This window comes from Plasmodium falciparum (assembly GCF_000002765.6).
Source record: "Plasmodium falciparum 3D7 genome assembly, chromosome: 14".
NCBI classification, from domain to species: Eukaryota; Apicomplexa; class Aconoidasida; order Haemosporida; family Plasmodiidae; genus Plasmodium; species Plasmodium falciparum.
The window spans coordinates 3,072,501-3,086,566 of NC_037283.1; the positions used below are offsets into that span (position 1 = coordinate 3,072,501).

The following is a 14,066-nucleotide window of genomic DNA, read 5'->3' on the forward strand; positions in this document are numbered from 1 at the left end:
ACAGGAAAAAATATCCCAGACGATCCAGCTATTGTTTCTATGAATATAGCTCCTAGTTCTAAGAACAATATAACAGATAACTTAAATTATAATAATAATATGAATATTAATAAATCATTAAAGGTAAATAATAATTTAATATCATCAAATGATAGGAATATGAACAATAGGAGATATTATAATAATAGACCGAACTATAATTTCCATTATAATAATAGAAATTATAACAATAACCAGAATAATAATAATAATAACAATAATAATAATTACAAATATAGAAATTATAGAAATTATGAGAGATCGAATTATGTTATCGGGGAATTACAATCCCAACCAAACCCTGCTCTGAAAAATAAGTTTAGTCCTGATTTTGATTTTAATACTAATAATATGAAGTTTGATAAAAATAATATATTAGAAGAGAAAAATAAAGAAGATTCTACTGCCTTGAATAATCATATGCAAGTTGGGGGATATGATAAGAATTCAAGTTTCTTTGATAATATAAGCTGTGAAACTTTAGATAAAAAACAAGGAATTGATGAAAAGGTCGATAGAGAAAAGTTAAGAATGCTAGATGTTGACACTTTTGGAATAGCAGCTGCACATTATAGGACTAATATGCATAATAGACATCAAAACCGAATGAAAATGAGAAATAATCGAAAGCATAAAATATTTTCACAGAATAATTATAATTATTTTAACAGGAATCAAAATCCTTTTAATAGATATCCACCATATTAGTTATATATGATGGAAGCACTTGGAAGAGGGAAATATATTACATATATAAAATATATATATATATATATATATATATATATATATATTGAGATATATGTATGCATGTATGTATGTATTTATTTTACGTATTTTTTTTTTTTTTTTTTTTTATTATAATTTATAATTGTTTGTAATTTTTACGTGAGTAATACACACATATAAGTTTATATATAAATGGATAAGTGTATACCTATATTTATTTATGTTTTATATTTTATACGTTTTTATATTTTAATTCGTAGATTTGCCCATTTAAATTTTATTCCTTTATTCATACATTATTCATTCATTTATCCATTTATTTATTTATTATTTTTCTTTTTAAATGTGGAGTAAATATATATATATATATATATATATATATATATTAAATTTCCTTGAGTGCACATTTTTTTAAAATATATAGTTGAGCATAACATACGCATACATATATGTATACAATATAATATAATAAATATATATTATATTATATTATATATATGTGCACATTTTTAAACTTGGAATAATTATAAGATATATAACTTACAAATTGTTTAATTAGTTTCTTTTTTTTCTTTTTCTTTTTTTTTTTTTTTACTTTCTTTTTTACTTTCTTTTTTACTTTCTTTTTTTTTTTCTTTTCTTTTTTTTGTTTTTTTTTTTTTTTTTCATTCCTTTTAAGAAATTATGGATATATCTTATAATTTTATTACAATAAATGAGTGTTATTCTATATTCAACTTTTAATGTAATATATTCAATATATAATAATAATTTTAACTAATCAAAAAATAAATAAGGCACTGTGATCACATATATATATATATATATTATAGAAGGTGGGAATAGATGTGCATAAAATTATACATCTGGTATATTAAACAAATTTTTTTTTTTTTTTTTCTTATTATTGTGTTAATATGATATATATATATATATAAAATAATAAAAATAAAATAAAATAAAATAAATAATTAAATAAATAAAAGCACAATTATGTTGTGGCTTATATATTATATATATATATATATATATATATGTACATATTTATATTGTAAAATATGAGAATTCAATGGTAATTTTTTTCTTTTTCTTTTTTTTATGTACCAAAAAATAAGTACAAGTTTAAAATGAAGCATAAAAATGTGATGATATCAATGAAATATATAAATTTTTATAAACATTATTTAAAAAAAAAAAAAGAAAAAAAAAAAAAACTATACATATATATATATATATATATATATATATATATATATATCTTTTAATTAAGGATAACATATAAAAGTTTGAATAAAAAAAACACAATTAATGATAAAATTTCAAAACAAAATTTTCGTATATTTTCATAATGAGTAGGTATTTAATAAATAAAAATAAACATATATTAAGATTAAAAATAAAATAATACTACAATGGGTGTATAAATAACATATACACAATGGAAAATAATATTTTTAGCACGCATATATATATAATATATATATGTATGTATGTATGTGTGTTTTTTTTTTTTTTTTTACACTGATAATGGTATTGGTAATATAATGAAAAAGATTAAAAGAATAAAATAAATCAAATGATCATAATAATATTATTGTACCTTGATGTTTGTTCTTGTCCTTAACAAAAAAAAAATTAGAAAATGATAACATTTGAAAGATATACCTTTCCTTTAATTGATTTATTTATGTGTGTAAATGTGTTTGTTTTGATGGTTAGTAATAATTCCCCCTCATTTTATATATGATCATAAATGAAAAGAAGAAAAAGAATTATAACATAATGGTTATATTATATAATATTTATCATAAAATATTTAACAATGATAGAATATAATATATATATATATATATATATATGGGGAAATATAAGCAAGGCTATACAAATTTATAAATTTTTTCGAACGAAAAGTAATAAAATGAAAGATAATTTAAATAAAACTATACTTATATTATCTTATAATGTTCAAATGATACATAATAATATTATTATTTTCATCATTTATAATATATAATAATACATTTTTAACATTATATTATATATATATATATATATATATATATATATGTTAATTTTTATATATCTTATAAAGGGAATAATGGAGGAAAGTATACCAAAGTGATCATAAATATATTATTATAATAATATATATAAATTTCTTTTTCTTTTTCTTTTTCTTTTTCTTTTTTTTTTTTTTTTTTTTTTTTTTTTTGGTATATAAATAGATTATTTATAAATAATTAAGAATATATATATTTTTTATTTGTTTTATATAATATAATAAATATGATAATAATTTAAAAATTTTATACAATTTTTTTTGGTATTTCCCGTATTATTTAATTTTATCTTTAATTTCATATGATATTTGTTAATTGTTCATTATTTATTATTTATTGTTTTATTTGTGTACAGTTTGTTTAGTGTACTTTTTTTTTTTTTTTTTTTTATTTCTTTTTAATTTTTAATTATTATTAAATTATTATTTTTTTTTTTTTTTTTTTTTTTTTTTGCGTACAATGGGAATAAGCCAAAAAAAGTACATTGTGAATAACATTATAGATGATAATAAGAAATCAGTAATTATTCATAAGTATTATAGAGAAAGTTTATTTGAAAATAAATTAAGGTTTGAATGTGAACTCGAATTTTTACAATCATTATGTAATATAGATTATATAAAACATTTATATGAGAATAAATATTTTAATGATTATAATTTTATAAATTATTTGAAATATTTAAATTATTGGAGGAATAAACCTTATATATTTTATGTACATTTTCCTATATGTTTATATGTATTAGATATATTAAATAATAATAACACAAATATATATTTTAATCATGCAAATTCATTTCAAAATTTTATATACTATCTGAAGCTTCATTGGTTATATTTTAGTTACCAAATATAGACCATATATATATATATATATATTTTCCTAATGTGTGTCAAAAATATGTATATATAATATATATTTTGTATATATCTTTTTTATTTTGTAAAATATAAATAATATGTATCATATAAAATGTATTACTTTAGTATGTTCTTATATCTTCATATATATAATATACTTTTATAAACATATCATATGTACATATATTTTTATAAAAATATCATCCTTTTGTACTCTTTTATGGTTTGATTTTTTTTGGTAACTGGTCCAATGAGATATCGGAAAAACATTTTTCAAGGGATACAATATTATACTACATATATTAATAATAATAATAATAATAATAATAATAATAGTTATTTTAATATTTATTATAATAGTTATTTTAATAGTTATTTTAATAGTTATTATAATAGTTATTATAATTGTTGTAAAAATAATGTAAAATCCTTCAGTGTTTTTAATTCAAAAGGAAAAGAAAGGGAAAGAAAAAATGATAAAGAAAAAAATGTACTACTACCCAATATAAATTATTATTCGAGGAAAGAAAAAAAACAAATTTTGCAAAACATTCATGAACAGATCGTTTTAAAACAAAATATTGATAAAGAAAAAATTCTGGAATTATATTTGAATGATAAAGATGTTCAAAAGATTTTGAAAGAGCAAAAAATTAAGGAGCCTGAAAAAAAAATTAAAAGAATTCAAGAAATTGTAAATAATGAAGAAAATTTAAATAAAAAATTTAATCAATTTTATGATTTATTTTGTTTTGATTTAAAAAATATAAATGATAGTAATATAAGTATTAATAAAAAATGTAATATAAATTATGAGATACATGATAATATATATGATATAAGACATACACATAACAATTGTAATTATCCTTTTGATAAGTGTGTTAATAATAAGAATGTTTATATATTAAATAATGAATTAATAAATAATCAGATGTTTATGAGTTATGTAAAAACATATCAATATATAAAAATAAATTTGAACACAATTAAAAAATTTCTTCTTTTTATCGAAAGGAATTTAATTAATTATGATAACACAAGTTCATCCTTTAAATATTATTTTTCATTCAACCAGTTTGTTGTATATTTTTTTAATTACTCTTTTCATTTTATAAAACACTTTGATAAAGATTTGTTCTTATCATATATTTCTTTATATATAAAATTAAATCTCTTTTACTCCCATGACCTTTTTATTGATATTCAAGAAAAAATAAACCATGACAAGGATAAAATAAAACAAGATAATAATGGAGAAGTACAAAAAACTATTTATTATATAAACATATCGAATGAAGAAATTTTGGATATTATAAGAAATAACAACAAGAAAATTATTCATATGTTGAATCTATTGCTTAAGGAAAGGGTAGGTTGTTATAATATATTAAATGTATTAGATTTGTATTATACATATTATAAGAAGGTTAGAATAAATGAATTAATTAAAAATGTGCATAATTTGTATAATATTGATATAAAATCAAAATATAATAATAATAATAATAATATATTGTCTGATCATGTATGTATTCCCAATGTAGAACATATGAATTATTTATATTCTTATTATAGTTATATGATATGTTTATATTTTAATTATATTTATTTATTAAACAACATAATTAAGCTAAACAGTTTTTACCTACCATATTGTGATGAAAATTTATTGTACTTATTAAATTGCGTAGAACTATTGTGTGAAAATATTTTTGATAAAAAAATCATTATAGAAGAAAAAATTAAATATTTAGTCGGGTATATAAATAATAAGGATGTTGAAAGGTATTTGTTAAAAGATATATTATATGATATGGGTAAAAATAATATTATAGATAAGAATTCAACATGTGAAAATTTTGAAATTGAAAAGAAGGGAAAAAAAAATATATCACATAATTCAATGTATAAAAATAATAATAATAATAATAATAATAATAAAAATAATAATGATAATTATTATACACATATTATATATTCCAATGATAATACAAACCAATCTCATTACTTATCACATAATAATATATTAAAAAATAATATGTATGGGGATAAAGATGAATTCCTTTTAAATCTATACATGAATACACGAAATAACATTAAGTTGCTCTTTCAAAATATGACACATTTTTTTATTTTACAAAATTGTGATTTAATATTAAAATTCTTAAATATTATTTATACAACAAAATATATAAATATATATAATATAAATGTATTATTTTATAGCCTATGGATTAATCGTGATGTTATGAAAACGTATCAAATAAAAAACGTACTTTTTTTTTTCTCATTATATAAAAATAATTTTATTTTGAATAATGTGGACTTAGGAAATACAATATATAATTGGTATAATAAACGTTTAATATATTTTATAAGAAAAAAAATAGAAATTTATTTTGAACATCATTCTTTAGAAAATAGTATAAGAAGTATATTCCTTTTAACGGATATTTTAAGTTACAATAAAATAATAAAAAAAATATTAATGAAAAAATTGGAGCTGTTAAATATGCAAAACATTTCCCCTTCACTCTTTTGTCAAATATTTTTTTTATTAAAAAAATTAAAATGTGACGCACGGAATCAATTAGGAAGTCAGTTGTTTTTAAAACATTATAAGAAATTTATACCTTCTTTAACATATAGCGAAATATTATATTTAATAGAAAATGTAGAATATTTAATAAGTAGAAAAAAGCGAAAAATTTTTCTTCTTCTGATTTTATATTGTTTTAGGAAAATGAAAGAAAATAATACTCATTTGTTATATCAAGATTCTATTTTTATATGCATGAATCATATTTTTAAATTAATAAATATAATAAATAAATTTAAATTATATCAATATTGTAAAAGAAATTATTTTATTCCAATATATGAATATATCTTGTCTTTTAATGAAGTACAGCGTGGTATAAAGAAAGAGAGGTGTCAATCTAATTTTTCTTATAATAATAAATATTTTAATGATTTTTATGAAAAAAATAATTATACATTTCTGATAAATAATAATGACACTATATTAATAGACTACCATAAGAATGATAAAAATAAAATAAAGATAAAAGAACAAACAGTTGATGATACAAATGGGACGATTGAAAAAAATGGTGACGGTAACATAGATGTGGTTAATATACATGGTGATCATAAAAATAAAATGGTTGAACATAATTATAATTGTGTAATAAAAGACGATAATATTTCATCACCAATTAATTGTTATGAGTATTATACCAACAATAGTGATGTTTCTTATTTTGCTGCTTCAAATAGTGGTTTATATAAATATAATATAAAATTAGAATTACTGACATGTAGTCAAATAATAGATATGATTTTTTTTAATATTAACACAAATATAAATATTTTTATTATAGGAGAATTATATAGTGATTTATTTTATCGAATTATTAGAAACACTCCTTTTAGAAAAAATGAAATATCACTTATATTTAAAAGCATGTGGATGTCGAGAGTTTATCATGAAAATTTGTTTAATTCATTACTAGAAATTATAAATAATAATAAAAAGATTGTCCAGAATTATTTATATTCTTTAGATATTTTATTATGTCTTTGTTCTTACAAAAGAGAGGATATGAAATTAGAAATGAAAAATTATAAGGAGTTACTCATATCACTTTTTGATATATGTTTTTTAAATATTGATCATATTTGTAAAAATATAAAAAGGCAAATATATTTTTATTACTGTGTTCTTTTTTTGGAAGTATATTATCCTTTATTATATTTAAGAATTATTAAAGGGAAGGGGAATATTTTTTCTGATATTTCCAAAGAATTTGTTAGTAATAAAATGAAAGAGAAGGAAGAAATATTGACTACATTTGAATATCAAAAAAAAAAAAAAAAAGTTGAAGAAAAGAAAAAATTATATATGTGTATGAATAATGAACTAAATAATAATTATAATATGGTAAGATATAATTTGGAAGATACCAAAATGGAAAGGATGATTATTGGAGGCTATATGAACAATACATATAATAATTTAGAACAAAAGGATAATTTAATAAATAAGAAAAATAGAAAAGAAAAAGAAAACAATGAAATACATGAAGAAAATAAATATGATGATAAATACAATATATATAATGATTTTAGGAATGATGGTGTTATCTATCCAATGTGTATTCTAAAAAAATTAAAAGAAATCTTTTTTATTTATCAGAAAAAGTATGCATATAAATACGATCTTACACCATTTTATGAGTTGTTAGATAAATTATATATAAGGAATATAAAATATAATAGTGTTCCAATAATATATTTTAAAAATTATGAATTAAATAACTTGTTTGTTTTAAATATTTATTTCCCTGTCATCAAATTTGCTATATTATTTGTAAAAGATCACAAAGATGACATAAGAAATGAAAAAAAAATAAAAAAGGATATTATGAAATGTATTCATATTAAGAATATAGAGAAAGAGCACCTATTACAGGAAAACGAAAATATAAATGATAATAAAACAAATGTTGTTCGTAGTTTTAATATTTTTTATCCATATAATATTCTTTCAAATAACTTATATTCAAACGATATCGATATATTAATACAAAGATTATATTTGTATAAATATCATAAAATACATGTTATGGTATTATCAAAAGAAAAGGTTGATTTGTTTTTTAAAAAATATACAAGTCAAAAACAACAGAATGTAATAAACGAATCAAATATAGTATTTCAAAATGTGTATAAACATATTATAAAAAATAACAAAGAAGACTATACAATGATGTTGGCTTCTCTCATGAAGAAACAATTACAATATATTTTTTCATTACATAATTGAACATGAAAGATAGCAAAAAAAAAAAAAAAAAAAAAAACCAATTGTTATAATATTATTAATATATGATAATTTTAAATTCTATATTTTTTAAATAATTAAATTATAATAATTTTGAAATAATTTTTGTTTGTAAATAATTTATAATTTTTAAATGTTTTAGTTTTTGTTATTTTTATTATATTATTCTTTATAAATATTGTCATTGTTTTTGTTTAAGTGTAATAACTTCAAATTTTGTAAATATTTAATTATTAATGAATTCAAAAAAATAATAAATAAATAAAAATATAATTTAATATATTACAAATAGTGTATATATATATATATATATATATATATTATATGTAACTATGTTTATAATATGGGTAATTCTAAAATTCGATATATAAAATATATTTATATATAATATTTCCTTACGGTTATATATATTCTTATATATTTTAATGTATTAAAAAAAAAAAATTTAACAATTGAGGGTAAAAGAAATTATCCTTCTTAATATATTTTTACGGGTATAAAACAAACACATAATATATATATATATATATATATGTATTATTTTCTTTTATGGGCCTTTTTTTTTTTTTTTTTTTACTATATAGTTATTTATCAATATATATATATATATTTTATTATTGTTTATTCTTCTAAATGTGTTATTTTTTTTATTTTTTTATTTTTTTAATTTTTTGTATTGTATTAATATTTTATTTATTAGAGAAAAATAATGAATTCTTATAGTATATACAATAAGAAAGAAAAGAAAGAATTAATTGAAAATTTTAGAAATGAGATAATAAATTTATTAACTGTTCATAATATTTTTTTTATAACTGGTAAGTTGGAATTTGATGAAGTAATAAAATTAATTTTTATTTTATACGAAAAGAAAATACACACATTAAATGAGAAATCAAAAATTTGTTTATGTTTTTCGGATGATATATTTATTAACTCTTGTTATGAATTGAGTAGAAATAAATTGAGGGATTTTTTTTTATTCCCTTATGTAGATAAAAATGATAAGGGATATATAAATAAAAATGATGAATATGTAAAGGAAGAAAAACAATACGAAGATATACAACAATATGATGAAGATTCCTATTATGAAAAAGTCAACATGTGTACACATGATAACAAAGTTGTAGTCATAGAAGAATCAAAATTATTAGAAAAAATTTGTTTTGATCCATTATTAATACAATATAATATAATTATCTTAACAAATATTTATAAAAGACATTCTAAAACTGATTTAATATTATCCTTATTAAAAAAAATTATTTTAAAGAGAAATGATTTATATTTATTTCTCTTTTCTGATTATTTTAGTGAACAGGTATTACACTTTTTTACTTCATATAATGATAAAGTATGGAGCTTGAAAGAAAAGGAAAACTCCTTGTATGATGATGATGATGATATACATGATGAAAATGATCATGTTAACGAAAAAAAAAAAGAAATAGGAGCAAAAAATATTACACAAAAGGGAAATAATAAAGATAATAAAAATAATGAAGAATATATAAAAAGAAATATCAATTTTGTTTATAAAGACCAAATGAAAAAAATTAAAAGAGACAGTAATAAACGCATAAATATTTTTGATGAAGAACAAAAGTGTGATTATAATAAGAATGAATCATATGACCATTTAAAAAATAAATATTATACAAACAAGGAACATATTTATAAAAATGATCAACATAATAATAGAAAAAACAGCTATTCACTAGAAAAAAAAAATACACTAGAATATAATGATATGGATATGGATTCGTATGAGGAGGAATATGGGGAAAAATTATCAAATATTGAATTAAAAGATATTATGAAGAAAGGGACAGGAAAAAATAAATATCATTTTAAAAGAAGCAATACATTATCGAGTTATGAAAATACATTAAGTGACAATAACGAAAGTATGAATAGCGCACATGATAATAAAAAGAAAGGGATAAACAGTTTATTTGAAAATACTTCTATGCATTCCTTGGTATATAACAATATGGAAGTTGAACCTGAATCATTAGAAAAACAAACTATTTTTACCAATAATGAAGAAAAGAATAAAAATAAGGAAAAGGAAAAGGAAATTTGTCAAAAAGAAAATGAATGGAAGGAGCTTATTAACATGATAGATAAAATAAATAACAGTGATAATAATATAAGAGTTTATATTTTTCATATAAACAATCATATGTATACTAATAATAGTAATGATGATAAATATGGAGACAAACACTTTATTGCTTCTTATGTTCAAGAGACAAATAATAAAAAAATATATTATTTAAAAGAGAGTTGCTCAAATTATATAGAAACGAGCATTAAACTTATAAAAAAATTATTTGAAAAAAATAAGGATAATGATGAAAATGTTTTAATATTTTTAAATAATGAATACGAAATTGAAGAAGTTCGAAATGGTTTATTAAATAAAGGTATAGATAGTAAATATATACTTATAATATATGATATAAATAATATAAATGAAGAATTTAGTAAGAACGAATTAAAGAATAAAATTATTCTTTTACGAGATTTAATGTATTATAAAAAGTTAAAAAATATAAATTATATAATAGATACTTGTTATATGAGAGATGAAATTTACAACTATGATATGAATGTAATAAAGAGATATACCATATTATGTAATAAAACAAAATGTGAAGAAAGAGCAAATATTAATACAGATTCCATATGTTTTAGACTTATAACCTTAGATGATTATAATAATTTATTGAATGATATACCATTACCTGAAATATTAAAAAAGGATATATTTTATAATATTTTTTTTTTGAAATTGTTAGGAATTCAAAATATATGTTCCTTTGATTTTGTTACAGCTCCTTCGTTAAAATCTTTAAAAAAATGTTTTGAATTATTTTATATTTTAAAATTAATGGATATAAATGGAAATATAATAGATAAGAAGAAAGGTCTATTAATTTGTTCTTTACCATTAAATTTTCGTTATAGTATATTTTTATTAAATAGTAAACAATATAATTGTATATATGAAGTATGTGTAATCATTAGTATGTTAATAAATGAGCCGTTGTTTTTATATAATCATAAAAATTTAGATAAGATAAGAACAATGAGATCGTCTTTAATGGCTGAAGAAAGTGATTTATTAAGTTATTATAATATATTTCAAAATTTTTCGAGTGTTAAAAATAAAAAAGATTTCTGTCACAGTCATTTCTTAGTATATAAATCTCTAAAGAAAGCTTTCTTTTTCTTTAAGAGATTAAAAAATATATTAAAACGTTTTGGTATATCTATGAAACCATCAGGAAATATACAAAATATATTTAAAGCAATAATAGCATCATTTTATTATAACGTTTCAAAAATTAAAAATTCATATGAATATGAATTACTAAATCAAAGAAACCATGGTCCTTTATTTTCTATGGATCCTTTATCTATAATAAATGAGATAAATTATATGAAGAGAAAATTTATTGTCTATACGGATGCTTATATGAATAATTCTTCTAAAATTTACATGAAAAATTTAACTGCAATAAATCCTAGTTGGTTAGTTGAGGTATATCCCTCCTATTTTTTGAATAAACACATGGAAAAATAAAAAATATAATTTTAACGTTGACATTATAAATAAATAAATATATATATTATATATATATACTTTTTTTTTTTTTTTTTTTTTTTTGGTGTTTAATATTTTATTTGCAATTTTGATTTGTTGAAAGGTTAATTGTTTTGACATGGAATAATTAAATAGTAATATTATAAATATAATGACTCTATAATTTTTTTTTTTTTTTTTTTTTTTTTTTTTTTGTTATTTATTTTAATATGCTATTATATGTTAATACATACATATGTTTATATAATGTATTAATAAAATATTTTTTTCCATACATAAAAACACAATAAGTATTTTCTTTTGGCACCTATTTTTTTAAGTATTTATTTTTTTTAATAGTATGATAATATTTGAGAATATTTTTTAAAGATATATGTGAAAAAAAAAAATCTTAAAATTAAATAGCATAATATAATATATTTTTGAACACACAATATATATATATATATATATATATATATATATATATATATATATATATAATATGTATATTTTATAAAATTTTCACATCGTAATAATTAAATATATTTTATACTATAAATTCGTTCATATTGATTATATATATTGTATGTGTGTTGAAAGCAAAAAATGAAATTATAAAATTTATGTTATTTTAAAATGTTGGTGGGAGAAATGTAATAAGCGGAATATAAATGAGTATAAAATAAATGTCATTATATATATATATATATTTTTTCCTTGCGTGATATAATTAAATATTATTATTATCCTTATATATGAATAAGTCCCCATTATGTAATTTTAATATTATTATACATATATTATATATATATATTTATATATATTATATAAAAGAATGAATGATATAAAATAATAAAATGAAAATTTTGAAAACCTTTTTTAAAAGATTACACTTGAGGAATAAAAAAAATGTTATATCACCTTATAGGATATTAGAAAGGAAAGAAAAATTAGATATTCCATATGCGTGTTTATCCTTATCTGCTATAATGTTTGGATTATCTTTTGCTTTTGTACCCTTATATCAATTATTTTGTCAATCCACAGGTTATGGTGGTACAATACAAAAGCGATTGGATATAGGTAAAATATTTAATAGGAAAAAGGATGAAAAGAATAGATTAATTGAAATAAATTTTACTAGTCAATCTAATATGCCATGGGTATTTGAACCTGAACAAAAATATATTATAGTAAAGCCAGGAGAAACAGTATTAGCTTTTTATAAGGCAAAAAATTTAATGGATAAGCCTATTATTGGAATTGCTTTATATCATGTATTACCAGAAGAAGCTGGACTATATTTTAATAAAATTCAATGTTTTTGTTTTGAAGAACAAATGTTAAATGCTAAAGAAGAAATGGATTTACCTATACTCTTTTTTATCGATCCAGAAATATTAAATGATTCAAGATTAAAAAATTTAGAAAAAATTACACTATCATATATTTTTTTTGAATCCGATTCAGAAATACCTGAAGAATACCAAAACCTCTCAAGGGCTATTTCCCCATACAAAAAAACAGAAATTCAGGTAATTTAAGTAAAGGCAAGAAATTATAAAGTGAAAGAAAATTAATTATAAGTTAATATAAAACGGATGAACAACAAATCATATGGCACAAAATATGAATATTACAAGGATATATAATAATATATATTATTATTTTTATATATTAGAGAAAAAAAAAAAAAATAAAAAAAAAAAAATAATATAAAACAAAATAAATATTTATGAATAAATAAAAAAATAAAATTATATTAATTATAAGTTACAATTAAACGAATGAACAACAAATGATATAACAAAAAAATGTTAATAATAACAAGATATATAACATAATATAAATTATTTTTTAATTATCACAAAAAAAAAAAAAATATATATATATATATATACTTTAGAAAATGTGAATTAATAATAAAT

At 18.1% G+C, this 14,066-nt stretch overlaps 5 protein-coding genes across 5 annotated transcripts in view; all 5 read left to right on the plus strand.

The window, feature by feature from the left end:
- The window catches only part of PF3D7_1474900 (trailer hitch homolog, putative), a gene marked incomplete at both ends in the record, with an annotated part of 987 nt that extends 240 nt beyond the window's left edge, over positions 1-747 (plus strand). The window contains one exon of the mRNA XM_001348855.1: positions 1-747. This exon is cut by the window's left edge and continues 240 nt beyond it. Coding sequence (XP_001348891.1) covers positions 1-747 — 747 coding nt within the window.
- Positions 748-3,287: 2,540 nt separating this feature from the next.
- On the plus strand, positions 3,288-3,686 carry PF3D7_1475000 (mediator of RNA polymerase II transcription subunit 31, putative; the record flags this gene model as incomplete). The annotated part of the gene is made up of 1 exon (XM_001348856.1): positions 3,288-3,686. One exon carries the CDS (start codon positions 3,288-3,290, stop codon positions 3,684-3,686), a length of 399 nt encoding a protein of 132 aa, XP_001348892.1.
- A 255-nt stretch (positions 3,687-3,941) lies between these two features.
- On the plus strand, positions 3,942-8,522 carry PF3D7_1475100 (conserved Plasmodium protein, unknown function; the record flags this gene model as incomplete). Its single annotated transcript, XM_001348857.1, has 1 exon — positions 3,942-8,522. The coding sequence occupies one exon, from the start codon at positions 3,942-3,944 to the stop codon at positions 8,520-8,522; it is 4,581 nt and encodes a 1,526-aa protein (XP_001348893.1).
- Positions 8,523-9,249: 727 nt separating this feature from the next.
- PF3D7_1475200 (conserved protein, unknown function) lies at positions 9,250-12,135 on the plus strand (the record flags this gene model as incomplete). The annotated part of the gene is made up of 1 exon (XM_001348858.1): positions 9,250-12,135. The coding sequence occupies one exon, from the start codon at positions 9,250-9,252 to the stop codon at positions 12,133-12,135; it is 2,886 nt and encodes a 961-aa protein (XP_001348894.1).
- An 860-nt stretch (positions 12,136-12,995) lies between these two features.
- On the plus strand, positions 12,996-13,682 carry PF3D7_1475300 (cytochrome c oxidase assembly protein COX11, putative; the record flags this gene model as incomplete). Its single annotated transcript, XM_001348859.1, has 1 exon — positions 12,996-13,682. One exon carries the CDS (start codon positions 12,996-12,998, stop codon positions 13,680-13,682), a length of 687 nt encoding a protein of 228 aa, XP_001348895.1.
- Between the last annotated feature and the right edge of the window lie 384 nt (positions 13,683-14,066).